The sequence below is a fragment of the Elaeis guineensis genome, chromosome 1 (genome assembly GCF_000442705.2).
Source record: "Elaeis guineensis isolate ETL-2024a chromosome 1, EG11, whole genome shotgun sequence".
Classification (NCBI taxonomy): Eukaryota; Viridiplantae; Streptophyta; class Magnoliopsida; order Arecales; family Arecaceae; genus Elaeis; species Elaeis guineensis.
The window spans coordinates 94,364,920-94,384,679 of NC_025993.2; the positions used below are offsets into that span (position 1 = coordinate 94,364,920).

At 46.5% G+C, this 19,760-nt stretch overlaps 1 protein-coding gene across 1 annotated transcript in view; it reads right to left on the minus strand.

Moving 5' to 3' along the window:
• Window positions 1–13,652: 13,652 nt before the first annotated feature.
• The window catches only part of LOC105035796 (heptahelical transmembrane protein ADIPOR2), a 7,162-nt gene continuing 1,054 nt past the window's right edge, over window positions 13,653–19,760 (minus strand). The window contains exon 4 of the mRNA XM_010911495.4: window positions 13,653–14,639. Within this exon, the coding sequence (XP_010909797.1) occupies window positions 13,947–14,639 (693 nt within the window). The 3' untranslated portion in view covers window positions 13,653–13,946. The remainder of the gene's footprint in view (window positions 14,640–19,760) is intronic.

A 19,760-nucleotide genomic window follows, 5' to 3' on the forward strand; every position in this document is an offset into this window, starting at 1 on the left:
ATTCCGTCTGAAAGTTCTATCGGTGTCCGCATTTTCTTCGAGAGCCCTGACCCTCCTTGGCGTCTTCCTTGGCCCTAGGCGTCCTTCGAGTCATCCCTGTCCTCGCCCCTCTGCATCCTTCAGAGCGATCTACATTAGTCCTGAAACTTTTGTTTTTCTTCTTGCCATTTAGGGGCCTTTTCTCCTCCATTTTTCTTCTGTCGCATTCCTCTGGTTTGGTCTCCCGCAACCCCTCGTCTCTTGTCCCGCCTGATTTCTCTGGGATCTTTAGGGTCTTCGTTTGAAATATCTTTTGGCACTTCCGCCTCTAGTAGTTCCAGGAGTTCGTCCGCGTCAGCCCTCCAGGACTCCCATACAATAGACGAACCCACATCTGGGGCTGGGCCTCGTCCGATTTTTACGTCGGGTGCCATTCCCTGTTTTCTGACTCTGGATGAACTCCTACTGATAAGGGTTCAGTATGGGGTTCCTTCGAAGTACGATCTGGAGCTTCCTGGTCCCGCCGACAGGGCTAGCACTCCTCCTTCTGGCCGCTTCTGCCTATATCAGGAGGCCTTCCGTGCCGGACTCCGGCTTCCGCTTCCGCCTTTCATTGTCGCCCTCTTCCGTTTCTTAGATATTTCTTTAGCTTCAGTGGCGCCGAATTCCTTTAGATTTTTGATAGGATTTCTCTTCCTTTGCCACGTAGTCGAAGTTCAGCTATCCCTTTCTTTGTTTAGGCATTTTTACACCTTCAAGCATCACCCTTCGACGAAGGACTGATGGTATTTCTCCCCCCAGTTTGGTAAGAAGGGGTTGCTGAAAGGTGCTCCTTCTTCAATCCACAACTAGAAGGGGAAGTACCTCTTCGTCCACTGTCCGACTTTGAGGCTTGGACTGCCCCCTTGGGGCTTTCTAAGGGACTCTGTCCGCCGGGCTCCCAGCCTGGGGGAGGACGACCTTCAGGCCGCCTGGAAGCTCCTTGCCTATTCCGCTCCTTCCCTTTCCAACCTTCTGAAGGAGCAATTTTTGTTCAACATCGGCTTGAGTCTCCAGGATCCTGCGAGTATTCCATCTTTTCTTTCCTCTTCCTTTCTTCCGTCCTTCTTCTTTTTCTCTTCTATTCTCCCCTTTTTTTTTTTGCGTATCACTTCTTCCTTTTTCACCCCATCACCGATTTTTGATTGATTTTTTTTTTTTTAGGAATGGACACCGAAGCAGCACGATGCTCGCCAGGGGCCTCAAGGCCCACAAAAGAAAAGGCGCCGCGGCCTCCGGATCAGCAAAGAAGGCCAGAACAGAGGAGACGAGCTCGGTCGTGCCGCCCAGGCGGCTCCCGCAGTCGAGATTTCCTCGAACGTCGAACCCCCGGCTCCCTGGGCCTCTTCAAGGAGTCCCCTCACTGAGGCTCCCGCCTCAGGGGACCGCATCGAGGTGGTGCCCGGGGCCGAGAGGGGGAGGAGAAGGAAGTCGGTGGCCCGCAGGGTAAGTAGCCGCCGAACCACCATCGAAGAATCCCACGGTTCTGAAGAAGAGCCGGAGAATCCCTTCAATGACAGGGACTTGATCAAGCGGTTGATCGATGGCTGCATTCTGCCCGAAGTTGTCGAGAGGATTGATCGCGCCGATCCTGAGCAGTGGGTTTGGGACTCCCTAGGGTCCTTTCTCGAGGTAAACAAATCTTCATTTAATTGGCTTTTCGACCCTTGTTCTGATCTCCTAGCCGCCCTTGCAGATCGGGCACCAGCTCCTTGCCAATATCGAGGCAATGAACCGGATGAGGAGGGATGCCATCCAGGTGGAGGAGCGTCGTCGGGCCGAAGTCGCTCGCCTCAAAGAAAAGGCAGCCGAAGTAGTCGCCCTCTAAGAGGCCTTGGAGAGAGAAAAGCATGCCCGGGAGGAAGAGAAGCAGACCTCGGAGGAGACGGTGATGAAGGCAGAGGTCGAGGTTGCAAATTTGGCGGAGCAGATCCTGGTCCTGGTCTCGGAGGCCAGGGTTCTTGCGGTGGAGGAGTTCAAGGCCTCTGCGGAGATGAGGAACCTGAACGTCAAGTTCGGTCAAGAAGCGTTCATCAAGGGATTCGAGCTCTACCAGGAGAAGGTGGCCAGAAAATTTCTCGAGCTCGATCTCAGCTTCTTGGGCGAGGAGTCTGAAGATGAGGCCGGTCCCTCTCCTGCTGCTACTACTGCCGCAGCCCCCCTTCCAAACACACCGAGCTCCCTAACTCCTACTGCAGAGGTCTGAGACCTCCGACTTTGTATTTTTCTTTTACTGCAACTTTTCCTTTCCTTTTTGTCTTTAAGAAACATTCAATCAATAAAGTTGGGTTTCTCCTTGTGGATGGCTTTTCCACTCTTCCTTCCTCCTTCTTTTTTGCTTTTCTTTCTGCAATGAGACGCGCCTTGACGCTTTTGTCTCCCGATGGCAGTGTCCTGCCGAAGCGCTTCCCTTGCCCCAGGAGATTCCGCTGAAGTCCATGATCCAGCGCCTGAAGAAGGAAGTTCTTCATTTGACAAAAAGGTCGCAGGTTGAGGGAGAGTCACTCTGAAGCCACCACGGAGGCCACCCGCTTCCGAAACCTCCACGTGAAGGGGATCATGGAATACAGCTGGAGAAAGGCGAACTTCGAGAAGGAGCTCGAGGAACACAAGAAGTGTGCCAACGATCGATCTTGGGCTCAAGCTGCCAAGATCAGTTCTCTCCGAGTGGAGTTGTCGGCTGCACAGGAGAGGATCGACCAGTTGGAAGGAAGTTCATCCTGGCATTTGACTCGGGCCGACAGCGATCGGGAGGGGTCGAAGAAGGTCTCCGACCTTCAGTAGCAGCTCCAGAATGCCGAGGCGAGCTATGACGTGCATCGGGCCGGCTGGCGCAAGCAGGTGGACGAATACAAGAGGAGGCTCAGGATGGCGACCGACGAGGTTGCCCGCCTTCGAAGGCAGCTAGCTGAGGGGGCTCAGTCTGCTTCCACTCGGGATTCTGATGAACTCCAATCCTTGAGAAGGATCGTAGAAGAACTATCTGTCGCCCTTGGGGAGGGGAAGGCCGAGCTACAGCAATTGAAGATCCAGCTGGTATGCGAGCAGCAGGCCGTCAAGGACACGGAGGCAGAATCTGAGGTCCTGAGAAAAAGGCATCGAGAGACGGAGAGCGAAAGCCAGCGATTCCACCAAAGATACATGGAGATACTAATGAGAGAAAGGAAATTCGAAGCAGAAGTCGAAAGTTTAAGGCATTCCCTGACGAGGGTCGAAGCCGAAAGTTTGAGGTCGGAGGAAGCCGGGCCCCCTTAGGGCTCTTTTTGTCTTTCATCCTTCTATATGTCTCCTTTTGCCGCTTGTTTGTTTGTTGGTGTCGTAGCTTTTCTTTTTCTTTTTGATGTCGATGTCATCTAGAGGTTCTTGGTCGTCGCCGCACCAGCTTGCTTGTCTTGTCATCTTTCTTCTTCAGCCTCAAGGGCTCTATAGTGTATATTTTGTGAATGAAATGAAAAGAAGATTTTGTGTTACCTCGTCCACGCATTATATCAAATTATCGTCCATCGAACTTCTTTTATCTTTTGACTTGTTCGACGTCGACATCATTTGGATGTGCCCAGTCGTCGCCACGCCAATTTGCTTTTCTCATCGTCCATGGCGATAGGCTCGAGCTCGGTGGTCCGAACTTCGCATTACCTCGAAGGAGTCATTATTTTCTTGACCTGTGTCGAGAGCCTTCCTAGAGACCGGAGGTGTTCGGTAGGAACTCCCATCTTTGTCGAGATGAGGTTCCCTATATCTTTGGTGTAGTTTGTCTTTCATCTGTTGTCGATGTAGTTCGTCGCTTCCCTTTTTAATTTTTTTTCTCTTTTCGGAGTGAGGGTCCTCCCCTTGCTTTTTGCGGGCCGCGTAGAAGTGTAGAGGTGCCATTGAGGGAACTTTTCCCTTCATCCGATCTTGTTGGGCGATCGAATTTTTGTCATCGTCAGGACGAGGTTCTCCTTCTGTTCTTGACGTAGTCGATCTCAGCTCAGGTTAGGACGAGGTTCTTCTCCTATTCCCAACGGGGCTGTGGGGGCACATAAGGGCCGTTGCAAGGGCCTCTCCCCCCATTCGGTCTAAAAAAATCGGACCTTTGACTTTGCTCACATCAGGACAAGGTTCTCCTCCTGTTCCCAACATGGCTGTGGGGGCACATTAGGGCGTTGTAGGGCCTCTCCCCCCATCCGGTCTAAAAGAACCAGGCCTTTGATTTTGCTCATGTTAGGATGAGGTTCTCCTCCTGTTCCTAACATGGCTGTGGGGGCACATAAAGGTGTTGTAAGGCCTCTCCCCCCATTCGATCTAAAAGAATCGGGCCTTCGACTTTGCTCATGTCAGGACGAGGTTCTCCTCCTGTTCCCAACATGGCTGTGGGGGCACATAAGGGCATTGTAAGGCCTCTCCCTCCATCCAGTCTAAAAGAATCGGGCCTTTGACTTTGCTCATGTTAGGACGAGGTTCTCCTCCTGTTCCTAACATGGCCATGGGGGCACCTAAGGGCCGTTATATGGGCCTCTCCCCCAATCCGATCTTAAAATAATCGAACTTTCATTTTGCTCATGTTAGGATGAGGTTCTCCTCCTGTTCCTAACATGGCCATGGGGGCACCTAAGGGCCATTGTATGGGCCTATCCCCCAATCCGATCTTAAAATAATCAGACTTTCATTTTGCTCATGTTAGGACGAGGTTCTCCTCCTGTTCTTAACATGGCCATGGGGGCACCTAAGGGCCGTTATATGGGCCTCTCCCCCAGTCCGATCTTAAGATAATCGAACTTTCATTTTGCCCATGTCAGGATGAGGTTCTCCTCCTGTTCCTAACATGACCTTGTTTTGATTGTTTGAAGGGGTTATCCCCAGTCGTAACAAGTCCATGCCAAAAGGAAAAAATATGCAAAGTCGAAAGGAATTTTGATTCAAAGTAAAGTCGTTAGTAATACATTTACAGGTTTTTCAAGTCCCATGGTCGTGGAAGGTCTGCTCCTCCTTGAGGTCCTCCGGTGATGGAGTTGATGATCCCGATTGGAGGTCGATCTCCGGGCTACTCTTCCCTCCTCGACGGTTCAGGTTGCGGCAGGGCCCTTGGTCGATCCTCTCTGCCCTCAGGTCGGCGTCGAATGAACCTGTCGAGCTGACCTCATCTGATGAGCTCTTCGATCTCGTCTCGGAGCTGAATGCACTCTTCTGTATCGTGGCCATGGTCACGATGGTAGAGGCAGAACTTGTTGGGGTTGCGCTTCCCGGGGTGTGTGCGCATCCTCTCTGGCCTTGGGAGCTGCTCTCTGACCTCCATCAGCACCTAGGTTTTCGATGCGTTGAGGGGGGCATAGTTGCAGAATCTTCCTGGAGGAGAAACCCTCCGAGCCTGACGATCCGGGCTTCCCTGCCTGCGTGCTCGAGGAGGAGTCTGGGCGCGCTTGTGCCCAGGAGGAGTTCGAGAACGGGGTCGAGCTTCTCTCGCCCCTTTTTCGACTGCGGGCTTACTTGAGTCTCCTGCCTGCCGCTCTCTCGCGGTCTCCTCATCCTTCATTTTGAAGGCTTCTTTCGCTCGGACGTACCTTTCGGCCCAAGCCAACAGGTCTGCAAAATTCCTGGGGTACTTTTTCAGGGAGAATAAAAGGTCGTTCTTCTGAAGGCCGCCTTTCAGAGCGGCCATCGCTACCGACTGATCCAAGTTTCGGACCTCCAGCACAGCGATATTGAAGCGATTGATGTAGGCCCGAATGGACTCCCCCTCCCTCTGCTTGATGTTGATGAGGGACTCCAAACCCTTCCGGGGGCGCCAGCTGCTGACAAAATGAGCCACAAATTGGTGGCTCATCTGATCGAAGGAAAAGATGGTACCCGACTTCAGCGTCGAGTACCAGTTTCTCGTCGCTCCCTTCAAAGTGGATGGGAAGGCTCGGCATAGAATGGCGTCGGGCGCACCATGAAGCAGCATCATTGTCCGGAAGGCCTCCAGGTGGTCAACGGATCCGAAGTCCCGTCGTAGCTTTCAAACTGGGGGAGGTTGAAGTTCGGCGGGATTGGCTCCTGCATGATCATTTGAGAAAAGGGAGGGTCAGTACAAATATCCTCACCATAAGCGAGGGGAGTGTGGCGGAGTTCTTCGATCCGCCGGTTCATCTCCTGAAGCCTCCGATCCAGGAAATCCTCTGGACTGCGGGTCTCGAGGGTCCTCTGGCAGGATGGAGGCAGAGATCTTCCAGGGGTGGAATCGTGGTCTGATTGAGGGCTCTCCACCCTTGGATTCATCTTTCCAGGAAAGACTGGGCGGTCGGCCCAAGTGGCTCGTCCCACCATCGGATTTTGGAGTTCTGGCGATGCTCTTTCCGATCGCACTGATGCCTGCGGCTGCTACTGCTGTTGCATGGCCTGCACAGTTTCAGTGAGGCCTCTGACCTGTTGCACCAGTAGGTCGAATTGCTCCGCGCCAACCACCATTGTCGGAGGAGGGGGTAGAGGCTGGGAGACTGGAGGTGAGGTCGGAGCCTGAGATCTGGCTGTGGAGGCCGTGGATCGCTGTGTGGATGCTTTGTGGGGAGGCATCGGGCGAAGATCAAGTGGGGGAAGGAGGAGTGGATGTCGGAAAAGATGACCGAAGGCGGTCCCGTTGAGTGCTCCTTTAAGAACAAGGGTGCTGCGAACACACACCCCTTCCCCTAGCGTCAATCCTGTTGGTGCAAAAATCCGCCTGCGTCGGAGAAGCTGGAGTCGAGGGAGTCGCGGTCGCCACCGGGACCTGTAAAAGAAGTCTAAACCAGAGGTGGGGTTACTCCGGCAAGACCCTCCGACGCTCAAGTCAGTTCTCTGCCTCAACAAGAATGGAGTGCTCGAACAAAAATTTTAGCAGAGTTTTGGGGATAGAAAATAGAGCCTCTCGAAATACGTATCTGGGGTCCCCCTTTTATAGGCGGAGGGAGCAACAAATTGATAGCGATATTTGTAACCGTCTGGCAGTGGGCTGCCCATGGTCAGGAGGTGTTTGTTGCGAAGAGTAGTGGAGTAGAATCATGGCTGTCACCGGGACATGCCATGTGGAGTCTGTCGCGGGGAGTGGGGCGGCATCCGTTGTCGTGACTTGCCAGAGGATGGAGGAATCGCGCGGTATCCGTCACAGGAAGTGGAGCAGGATCGTGGCCATTATTGTGGTCTGCCAGGGAGTGATAGAGCTGCGTGGAATCCGTCGCAGGAAGTGGAGCAGAGTCATGACCGTTACTGCGGCCTGCCAGGGAGTGATGGAGCCGCGCAGGATCCATCGTAGGAAGCGGAGCAGAGTCGTGGCCGTTGCTGTGGCCTGCTAGAGGATCCAGGCCTGTCGGCCGAAGTCCGGTTGGAGTACGATCTCCGTAGAAATGCCATGGCCTGCTAGAGGGTCCAGGCCTGTCGGTCGAAGTCCGGCTGGAGTGCAATCTTCGTAAAAATGCCATGGCCTGCTAGAGGATCCAAGCCTGTCGGCCGAAGTCCGACTGGAGTATCCGACGGAGAGAGGTGGCTCGTTACCTGTCTGAGAGGAGCTCGAAGTCTGGATGAAGTCTTCCTTCAGTCGAAGTCGGGGATGAGGTCTGGATCCCGTGGGAGTCTGGACGGAGTCTTCCCGCAGCTGGAGTTGGAGACGAGATCTGGCTCCCGTAGGAGCCCGGGCGAAGTCTACCTGCAATCAAAGTCAGGGACGGAGTCCGGCTCTCTTAGGAGTCCAGACGGAGTTTACCAGCAATTGAGGTCGGGGACGGAGCCCGGCTCCCATAGGAGTTCGGGCGAAGTCTTCCCGCGGTCGGAGATGGAGATGAGATCTGGCCCCTGTGGGAGTCCGGGCGGAGTCTTTCCGCAGCCGGAGTTGGGGACGAGGTCCAGCTCTGGTAGGAGTCTGAGCAGAGTCTACCTGCAATTGGAGTTGAGGGCGAAGTCCGGCTCCCGTAGGAGTCCGGACGAAGTCTACCTGCAATTGGAGTCGTGGGCGGAGTCCGGCTCCCGTAGGAGTCCGGACGAAGTCTACCTGCAATTGGAGTCATGGGCGGAGTCCGACTCCCGTAGGAGTCCGGGCGAAGTCTACCTGCAATTGGAATTGAGGGCGAAGTCCGGCTCCCGTAGGAGTCCGAACGAAGTCTGCCTGCAGCCGGTGTCGGGGACGAGGTCCGGCTCCTGTAGGAGTCCGGGCAGAGTCTACCTGCAATTGGAGTTGGGGGCGAAGTCCGGCTCCCGTAGGAGTCCGGACGGAGTTTACCTGCAATTGAAGTCGTGGGCAAAGTCCGGCTCCCATAAGAGTCCGGGTGAAGTTTACCTGCAATTGGAGTCGTGGGCGGAGTCCGGCTCCCGTAGGAGTCCAGGCGAAGTCTGCCTACAGCCGGAGTCGGGGATGAGGTCCGGTTCCCGTCGGAGTCCGGACAGAGTCTACCTGTAATTGGAGTGAGGGCGAAGTCCGGGCAGAGTCTACCTGCAATTGGAGTTGGGGGCGAAGTCCGGCTCCCGTAGGAGTCCGGACGGAGTTTACCTGTAATTGGAGTCGTGGGCGAAGTCCGGCTCCCATAGGAGTCCGGGCGAAGTTTACCTGCAATTGGAGTCGGGGGCGGAGTCCGGCTCCCGTAGGAGTCCGGGCAAAGTCTGCCTGCAGCCGGAGTCGGGGACAAGGTCCGGCTCCCGTAGGAGTCCAGGCAGAGTCTACCTGCAATTGGAGTTGAGGGCGAAGTCCGGCTCCCGTAGGAGTCCGGACGGAGTTTACCTGCAATTGGAGTCGTGGGCGGAGTCCGGCTCCCGTAGGAGTCCGGGCGAAGTTGACCGGCAGCCGAAATTCGAGGCAATGGGCCACCTCCCGTAAGAGCCCGGGTGGTGCAATGGGAGTTCGTCCGTCGGAGGAATTCAGTAAGTACTGTGGAAATCCGGCTGTTGGAAAAGTCCGGAGAGATACCATCTGTAGTCGAAAGTCGGAGGAGTCCTGGGAGGGTCAATCCTGTTAAGAACTTCAGCTAAGGGTATTTTATACCCAACAAAGTGAAAGTAACGAAGAATAAAAATTGACATCGGACTTATCCTGAGGAGAGATTTGACTGATGCTAGCATCAAATAAAAATTGGTCGGTCACCAGTAAGCTCAGCCTGGGTACTTTCATATCCAGTAGTTTCATAAAAGCCTTATCAACCTCAGGTAATATTTCATTATTAGAGTTTCATTTGGTTTTAGGCTTACGCTAGTTGTAGCTGAAACCCCATGAAATGTTAGAAGAAAGAAAGAACAAATAGTTTTTTCAATTATATATAGAAGATGGAAGAGTAGGACCAAATTTATATTTAAACCAAGGTGAAAAGTATCACCAGTCTTTTTCATAAGGATGTTTCTTTAGGATGAACAGCATCCTAAAGAGAGAGATCCTAAGTTCTATAAGAAAGAGAATTTACAATAAATAATGAATACTATGATCATCCTAATGGCATTGGGAGTGACTTGGATTGGGTGGAGCCTATAGAAGCCTAAGACATTACTGAAGAAGGGATACAAGAAAAATCGAAGTTCAGACCGAAGTGCCTCGTCATAAAATGCGACACAATCTTCTGAAGGTTTAGTAATCTGATCATCCCGACCTAGAGCTATGAGCTAGAGTTCTTTCAGACATTGAATATTTTTTCTTAAATTTTTGAAGAATGAGATCGGTCAAGATAGATTGCTCAGTGCTAGGCCGAAGCAATCTAAGAATTCTCTTATGGGAGATTTCGGACCTCTCTTCCTGAAATACTGACCTCGATCATTGTCCAAGGTGAAGTTTCCACTATTCAAGTAGCTATTGGATCGACCGAGATACATGATCGTCCTGACTCATCTCACTGTTATCGAAAGATATTTTTTAAAAGAAAAGAAAAAGAAATAGATAAAAAGGAGAAAGCAGATGAAAAAAAGAAAAGAACTATCTAGAAGACCTAAAACCCTAAAAGTCGCATGAGAAAGAAGTCAAAAACAAAAGAATCCACCTAATAGATAAGGAAAAGGTTCTAAAGAAGCTTTTGAAGAACTCTTAACTCTGGTGGTCTTTTTTTCGACTCTGATGATGCTGAAAAATCTTCTCTCTAGTTTTGATGGTGTTGAGAAAGCTTTGAGAGAATCTCGATAGAGCTTCTGCACAAAAAAAATAGTAAAGTGACTTTCAAACAGAATATAGATTTATTTATAGAACTTATCAACGGCTTAGATTGATCAGCTATACTATCATATCAATGCCACCTGTCAATAATCTGATGATTTTGAGGAGAATTGGTTTAACACACCTCTTCTTGATTAAGCCATGTAGGTCTGATCCATGTGACAACTGAGGAGACCAATGGCAGTGTGACATATGGTGCATGCACATCTGGGCATAGCCATCTAGATAATAATGAGCTCTCAATTCTCTAAGCACTCATTATTACTGAATCTGATAGATCATTTTCGAGAAATGACGTATCGCTTCGAATGATTAAAAAATTAATATTCATAATCATCGGTCGTATGGTGCATTTATATTGATAGCACAAGTCAGATAAGATCTTTTGAATTGACTTTTCACATCTAATGTGAAGAATTTCACTTTGAATATAAAAAGTGGGGGGTATGTATTGGTACATATAACAAACCTCACCATCAAGATACATGGCAACATCAAGGTTATCTGAATTATACTTCCAAATCAAGTTGGCTATTTTCAATCTACATTCACCTTCAGCTCAACACTATGCCGGTCTAAATAGACCAGAGTTAGTTCTTGATGAAATATAATCAGTTCGGTTGTTTATCAATCTACCATATGGGACTTCGTACCAAGACCTACGTGACTGATATTACTCAAAAACATATAGACAGTTATCTTACAGCTATCAGTCAACTCAACAGCAACTGTCTTCCAACCATACTACAGCTAGTAATGTCCATATGGATAAACAATCCATGATCTCCATATAGCTGGCCATTTTATTATAACAAACTAACGGTCTAACAAACTTTTCTAACGGCCCATGGAAGCACTCTCTATATAAAAAGGGGTAGGATATCCTTTACATGGTAAGTCAGAACTCACAAAGCTCATGAGACTCTGCTGAATTCCTTCAACTCCCCTACTAAAAGGAACAAGAGTCCTCACTCTACTCATTAAAAATCTCTTCTCTTGCCTTCTAGTTTTTTCATTTCTACTACTGATTCTTAAGGCCCCAACTAATTTAATCATCGGAAGATCCTAATCTGGAGGGTATCCCATTGGATCTTGGACTTCTTTTGTAGGATTTCCAGTAGACTTCACCAAATTTTTTTTAGGAGCACTCTAGCTCAGTTCAAGACTGATCTTGCCATCTATCCTCTAGAGCTTTGTGACAAATTCTTTATCACACAAGCCAAGCTTTTAACAAAAGATGGAGCAAACTCACTTTCTTTCTGTTTCCCCCCTAGTGTTTTGGTAGGATGAACAACCTTAGTTTCAGTGCCATATGCATTCTTTGGAACCTAAGGCACTCCATACTCCACCTCTATGCATTGCTTCATCATGGGGGAAAAAAAAAAGATCAGTAAATAGTAGTGTTTTGGGAATGAATTTTGAGGGGTTGAGAGCTTTAGAGTCTCTCAATGAATTGTTCCATAAATGAATGGATGGGAAGACTTGCTCTTGAGTTCCAAGGGTTGGTTCTTCAAGAGAAGAACTTTGCAACAACACCATATTTAATTCTTGGAGCTCTAACGATGTTAGAAAAAAACTTCCAAAAGATGCAGCTCAATTAACCAAGCATCCTTCCAAAAAAGCATGCCCATCCCATTGCCAACCAATAAACTGATGTCATTCCAAACTGGAGGCATGCTATTAGGGATTTCTCTCTAAATACTAGCTACAGCAGTGCGTACCAAGTTTTCAGGCAACAGATTATTTGACATTTTTAATATAAAAACATCTGAGAATAATCTTCCGGACTCAGATCATGATTGAGAAGTCTCCATCCCTACTTGGACACGAGAGATGATTAAAAAGGGATAGATCCTTAACATCCAATCCTCCCTCTTATTTGATAAGGCAAATCTTGGCTCAATTAACTTTACAAGAGAGTCCACTAGCCTTATCAGTCCTTTCTAGAGGAATGAATGCCAGATGCATTCAATTTTTCTAATGAGTCAGGAGGGTAGTTTGAAATGGACATATAGATAGTTCAATATATAAAATTAAGTTCTAATCAACAAATTTTTCAAATCACAAAATCAGTATAAAATCATCACAGTCAAGCATGCCTGAGCAATTTATTGTCAAAAAAACATGTCTAAAGCAATTATTAAAGGTTCTACAGTCCAATACAATAAGATTATTTGAACGCAGATGGTGATTCGTCTGGTTATAGAATTCTGAGTTTGTGAAAGGAGAGAATAAACTGGTTCTTCACTATAAAAGAAAAACCAGTTCAGGAATATAATAATTGAATTTTTATCTCTATTATCAAGTATAGGAATATACCTGGTTGAGTCGTGACAAATCAAATAGACAGAGTTCCTTTAAGCTCTGGAAACCACCGTAGGACAAAGCATAACCACTGCCCAGCATATTGTCTACGAAAAGTAAAGTAGGTTGGACAGATGGGAAAGGGATGGAAGTTGATTTTTTTGAAATCGACGCCATCAGTGAAGAAAAAATACATCAGATTGGACCATATAATATAATTAATAATAAAATAAATATTTAATATAATTTAATTTTTTTTAAAAAAATATTTTGATGAAAATATTTTTTTCCTCCAAGATATCATCTTTTATTCTATTTTACTCATGCTTGGCATAGATAATAACATGACATCATAATAATCAACAAGATATCATAAAATATAATAAGATATCGTAATTAATAATTATATGACATCTATAATAATGATATGATATTCTTTTACATTCTATGAACAATTATTGGAAAGTAATATTATTAAAATAATATATCATACTAGGCAATAGGATATCATAAGATTATCAGGGATGTCATTGGATTTATAGGAAGTCATATAAAGCATCATAAAATAATAATAATCTTATTTTTTTATTTTATAATATTTTGAATAATATATATGATTTTTTGTATCTTTATATGATATTATATTGAGTCTCATGACTTCTTGTATCTTGAAAGGGAAGGATATTTTCATCAGAAAAATTTGAAAAAAAAATTGAGCTGCATTAAATGTCTGTCCCACTATTAATTATACTATATGGTTCAATCAAATAAAGTAGCATGTTTTTTGTCCGCCGAAGATGGTAGACAAAGAATTTCTCCCAGATTTAATCACCAAATGTTCTTCCCAAGTTGCCAAGGGTATGAAACGAATTAGACAAAGCTTTTGAAGCCTCACGAGGACATTCAAATCCTCCGACTGCACTACCTCGTTCTCATTTCTTGCATAAATATCTGTAAAGGTAGTGCATTTCAGATAAGGAGGCACATGCTGTTGCACCACGGATGCTTCTCACTTCGGATATTCTAAAACGTCTTAGTTGGGTCTAGCTTCCTTTGAGAGTCCAGCCCAGTTCAGTGATCATAAGGTTATATGTTGGACCTTAATCTTTTTCATTCTTGCTTACCATCAAAAACACTCCATACTCCACCTCCATGCATTGCTTCATTATGAAAATAAAAAATAAAAAGGGTCAGTAAATAGCAGTGTTTTGGCAATGAATTTTGAGGGGCTGAGACCTTCAGAGTCTCTCAGTGAATGTTCCATAAATGAATGGATGCGAACACAACAATCAAAGTCTGTAGTATACCAATTGCCCTAGGTATGGTGTTAACCTAGCCCGCATTGAAATCAATACAACAGCAGAATAGCATCATGCTCGTAGCTCCATCTCTGTCTTCCCCCTCTCAGCTTCTTCCACTGCATGCCATCCCTCTCCTCAGCCTCCTCTACTCCAAAACAAACCACCCTCCTACTTCCAAACACAACATCTGATTCCCATCAAACCAAGCCATATCAAAAGGCAAAATCAATGCCAAGGGACGATGCGGCGCAGGCTCCGCCTGATCGATCCCGCCAGTCAAGGATCACAGTGGTGGCAGCATAGTGGGTGAGCGCTCCGACGAGCACGAGCACATGGAATATCTGGTGGCTGTGACCGACGATGTCGAACACCCCCGGGCGCCACCTCTCCGGCACCCGGCTGACGTAGACGCCTGCACCTATACCATATGCCAGGCCCATCACCACCTCCAAACCCAGCGCCACATGGCACGCACGGTGCTCCCAGTGGATCCACAATGCATGGAGCGCCGGAACCACCCCGGAGAGACCCATGGCGAGGAAGAGGGAGGCGCGGAGAGGGCGGAAGCGAGGGGTAGAGAGTGCCGGGGCGAGGAGCGTGACGATGGCAAAGAGGCCGAGGGCAGTGATGGTGGAGAGGTAGACAAGGCGGGCGAAGGGGTTGCAGAAGAAGGCGTAGTAGATGGGAGGGACGAAGGAGGAGATGATCATAATGGAGATGCCGGTGTAATCGAGCCGCCAGAAGAAGAGGTTGAAGCGGCGTGAGTGGCAGGCGAGGAGGTGGGAGATTGCACTGATGGCAAGGCAGCTCATGGAGCCCAGCATGAATACTAGTCTCGGCCATCTCGGCACAGCTCGATCGCCGGAGGGCAATTTCGACCGGAGGGACTCCACCATGAGAGGCTCCTGATGAAAAGAAGCAACCAGATTAGCATGATGAAGCTATTACAAGTTGGAGATTGCTGAAAGTCGATAGTTCTCTCAGAAGACAACAGGTGTTTGATACATTACAAATAATACGTAACAAGATTTATGAATCATTGACGGTTCCTCTTGCTCCAGGTTATGATGCAAATTACTACACTTGCATCATATTCTTGGAGAACAATCATGATAATAATGACTTAAGCATTACCTTCAGGTGAAAGCAGAATAGATCAATTGTAATGCATTCGTTTTGGTTGCAAAACTGTCTTTTTTCAATCAATGTACTGAATATGTTCTAAGATGCCTTGCAAACCCCAAGAAAGAGAGAAAAAAAAAATGAGCTGCAACAAAAGATCACCCCACCCACACTTCGAGGGAAAAGATTTTCAATTTTTATTACCATGATGTTTTTTCTGAGTTATTTTGTATTTATCTAATAATATGCTTGGAGTTGCTTCTGCTTTTTAGAAAATTTAGGATCCTTGTCCACAAGCAAGCTCCTACCACAACAATCAATGACGGGTACAACCAAGATGATTAGATGGTCCCACACCAATACATGAGATAGTACATAGATGAGATCTATTTACTCCCGATTATTGTGCCAAAGATAGATGGCAGTGATGGGAGAATGCCTTTCGAGCTTGGATCCTTATTTTCTACCCAAAGCTTGGATCCTTATTTTAAAAAGTAGTTGTCACGAATGAAAAAGAAAGCTGGATTTTTTTTTTTCACTCTTCTTAAAATAATTTTTAATTTTTAAAAAATATTTATCACATCTTGTTGGGGTAAGCCAATCGACTCCCGATTCAGTTCAATCGATTACCGACTCCAACTCAACAACAGCCAACCGACCCGATGTACAACTCCGACTCTACATCAGCTGAATATGCGGTTCCGACTCTTTATCGATCAACTAAGCGAACCACACCGACCTATTGCCGGCTGACCGATTAATAATTCGACTTCTACCGATCGACAGCAGACGACTTAGACAATCGGCATAACAAAACTACTAGTCGACGGTCGCTCATGGATTCTACCGACATATGATCAGCTAATCTGCTCAATATATCATAATCATCACGAACGATTACCGACCGCATATTACAGCACGATCAAGAAGAATTAACGATCCACTACGTGATTATGGCCCAATGATTTAGCGCCATAAAATACGGGATCACGTCCGACGGTTACAAAAACCTCATCTATAAAAAGGAGTAAGGAAAACAGGGCTGGTAAGCCAACTCTGAGCCAAAACTCTGCTACTGCTTATATTCAACTCCTGTTCACCAACTTTTCTCTCTGACTTAGGCATCGGAGGGTCTCCGTCGGACACAAATCCGATCTGCGTGGATGCTGTTTTGCAGGTGTTTACTCCCGACGACAGGCGATGGAGAGTTGGCCGCAACAGATTGGCGCACCATGAAGGGGATAGGAAGACAACTTGCAATGACGAAAACTAAAGCCCAACGCTCGACTGCAACTGGATCAGCGAGGCACTCTTTTCGTCGGAAAGAGGTTCCTCCCCCTCCTCCAGTAGCAGAGCCTAGTTTCTCACATCCTGTAGTCACCACGGATGTTCAGATTGCTGCACTCGTGCAGCAAATGACTGTTCTTATGGAGGCGGTCAAAAGCCTCCAGCAGCAATAGACCCAGCCACCACAGCCACCGGCAGAGCAACCGGTGGCGCATTCGATGCCATCCAGACAGCTGCCGTCATCTACGACAGTCTCTTTCACCAGAGCGGCCGTCTCGGCTCTCTCATCGGGATGAGCAGCGACACTCACAGCACTCTCGATGCACTACCTACATTCATGATGTCCCTCTCCTTCTCAGTTGGATCGAACAAGGAAAGAAAAGCAACCGCGAACACCGTCTGCTTCCCCCTTTAACTCATTGGGAGATTCAACCTCTGGAGTTTTCCAATGGTGATTCGATGATTATGAACGTAAATTTCAAGAAATCAATCGCCAACTTGCTCAGCTTCAAATGGAAGGTCAGAAGTCCTCTAACGACTACGCCTTTCACACCGTCCAACCATTTTCTCGGCATGTCTTAGACCAACCGATCCCATTTCGATTCAAGATGCCTCAGTTGGAGCCATACGATGGATCCACCAATCCGATCGACCATCTTGAGAGCTATAAGGCTCTCATGACGATTTAGGAGGCGATCGACGTCTTCTTATACATCGGCTTCCCGGCAACTCTTCAGAAAGCTACTCGAGCCTGGTACTCCAGACTTCAGTCAGGAAGCATATATTCTTTCGAACAGCTAGAACATTCTTTCGTGGCTCACTTCAGCACCAGTCGAAGGCTGCCACGAACTTCTGATAGTCTCTTCTCAATTAAGCAAGGAGAGATTGAAACACTTCGAGATTTCGTGGTTTATTTTAATACGATCATGCTTGAGGTCAAAGATCTTAATAAAAACATGGCTATCTCGGCATGAAAAGAGGTCTGAGGAAATCTTGATTTATATATTCTTTGGATAAAACTCTCCTTTGGACTTATACCAAATTTCTAGAGCGTGCATACAAATATATGCGCACAGACGAAGAAGCTTCTGACCGACATTAGACAGAAGGCAAAAATCAGAAGAAGAAGAAATAAAAAAAGGAAGGAGCTTCGGTCGAATCAAGTCGGCCACCATCCAATAAGCGAGCTTCGCCCTGACGACAGAGTTCAAGATCGAGTTACAACAGGTATGACTCCTATACTCCTCTTTTTGCTCCTCGTGCACAGATCCTTATGGAGATCGAAGGAGCAGAATATCTACGACACCCCCTACCGATGAAGACGTTGTCGAGAAATTGCGATTGAAAGAAGTATTGTCGGTTCCATCGTGATCACGATCATGATACCGAACAATGCATCCAGCTCAGGGATGAGATAGAAGTCCTGATTCAATGAGGCTACCTCGAAAAATATCAGAGAGATCCGCCGACTCAATCTCCTGCTGATCGACGACTTCAATTGCAAACTGAGAAAGCTGTAAATAATCAACCGACTGCAGGGATGATCAACATTATCTCCAGATGACTGGATGGGGGGACAACTATTGGGGTAAGTTAATCGACCCCCGACTCAGTTCCACTGACTATCGACTCTGACTCAACAACAGCCGACCGATCGGATGTACAACTCTGACTCTACATTAACTGAATATGCAGTTCTGACTCTTCATTGACCAACTGAGCGAACCGCACCAACCTATTACCGATTGACTGACTAATGATTCGACTTTTATCGATCGACAGCAAATGACTTAGACCATCGACATAACAGAACTACCAGCCGACGATCGCTTATGAATTCTACCGATATATGATCGGTTCCACCGACATATGGTTGGCTAATCTGCTCAACATATCATAACTGTCACGAATGATTTTCGACCACATATCACGGTGTGATCAATGAGAATTAATGATCCACTACGTGATTATGGCCCGATGATTTAGCACTATAAAACACGGGACTACGTCCGATGGTTACAAAAATCTCATCTATAAAAAGGGATAAAGAAAACAGAGCTGATAAGCCAACTCTGAGCCAAAACTCTGCTGCTGCTTATATTCAACTCCTGTTCACCAACTTTCCTCTCTGACTTAGGCATCGGAGGATCTCCGTCGGACACAAATCCGATCTGCGTAGACGCTATTTTGCAAGTATTTGTCCCCGGCAACAGGCGACAGGGAATTGGCCGCAATATACTTTATTACCAAAAACTTTTGTTTTCCAAAAAGTATTTTTTTGAATTAAAAACAAAATTATTTATTTTAAACAATACTAAATATGCCCTAAAAGCATTGGGCTTTAAGCCAGGTCTCTAAACTATGATTATTTTTCTTTCTTTATAATAACTTTTTACCCTACTAAAGCTTCGCTTTTTTTGGCTTGTTTTCATGGTCATCTCATTCTCAGTTGAGAATGGTTTGGCTAAATGCCAGTGGCTACCCTTCACTCGCAACCATTGGAAGCTATATCAGCATACAAAAATTGAAGCACTTCACGGCATTGCTTTAATATAAACTTTATTTCAGAGTCACGTTACGCAGTTTAAGTCTGGTATAAAAGAAAATTATACGCAACCGACAAGTTAAGGAGCAGTTCAACGAGATTGTGGTAGAAAGTATCTACTTTTTACCCATACACTAAGGGCCAGTTTTGCTCACGCTATGTTTTGTACTAGGATTTGGGAAAATGGTATTATATTTCCAACGTTCAGTTCCATCAAATCAAAAAGCGATGGTCCTACCAGGCAAGTGCCTTCACATGCGTTTGTTATCTTTTGTACACAAAACGATAAAGCTGTTCCGTCCAATACTAACCATCCACATGTCCCGGATGCCGGTAAGCTATCTCAGACACAATGAGGACATTTCGGCCTGTTACCTTGCGTCACGACAAACATGAACAAGTACCACCCGAGTCCAAAATGATTTTTTTTAGAAAAAAGTCTAAACGATTAAAAACTATAAGAATGGCCCAGACTATGAAAAAGAAACCTAACACCCTCACCCACAAACACAATTAGATAATAGAATTTTTTCTCGTTATTTCAGCCCAAGGGTCCTTTTGGGGGCTACCAACTGGGTGCCTAAACTTTCACCATCAAATTTGCATGTCAGAAGAGAAATATTGCCAAAAATATTCAAAGAAGATAAAACAGTTAGACAAATGAAATAATTATGTATATGAAAGGTGTGGAAGAAGAAAATAAAAACAGCTGAAAATGAGAAATTCATGTATATTTCTATATATGTGACAATTACATAAAAATATTTCTCTGTTTCCACTAATTACATATAAACCCCTAACTTTCATGTATTTGCATGTTGATGTCTATAATGATTCTCTAATAAAAACTATCCCTGACTTGGCAATAATTCTTTTGACCACTATTTTATGGCCTTTTCTTTAGACAACGATCCATTGCAAGAAAATAGTGGAAGGAGCCATCCGAATTTAAAACATTTGCTCAGAGAAGGTGGCAATAATGATTTAAGACAAACGAAGAATGACAGCAAAGAGCTCAATTAGATATGATGGAACTAAATCTAAGGCAAAACAGCTAATCTATGTCTGGTTG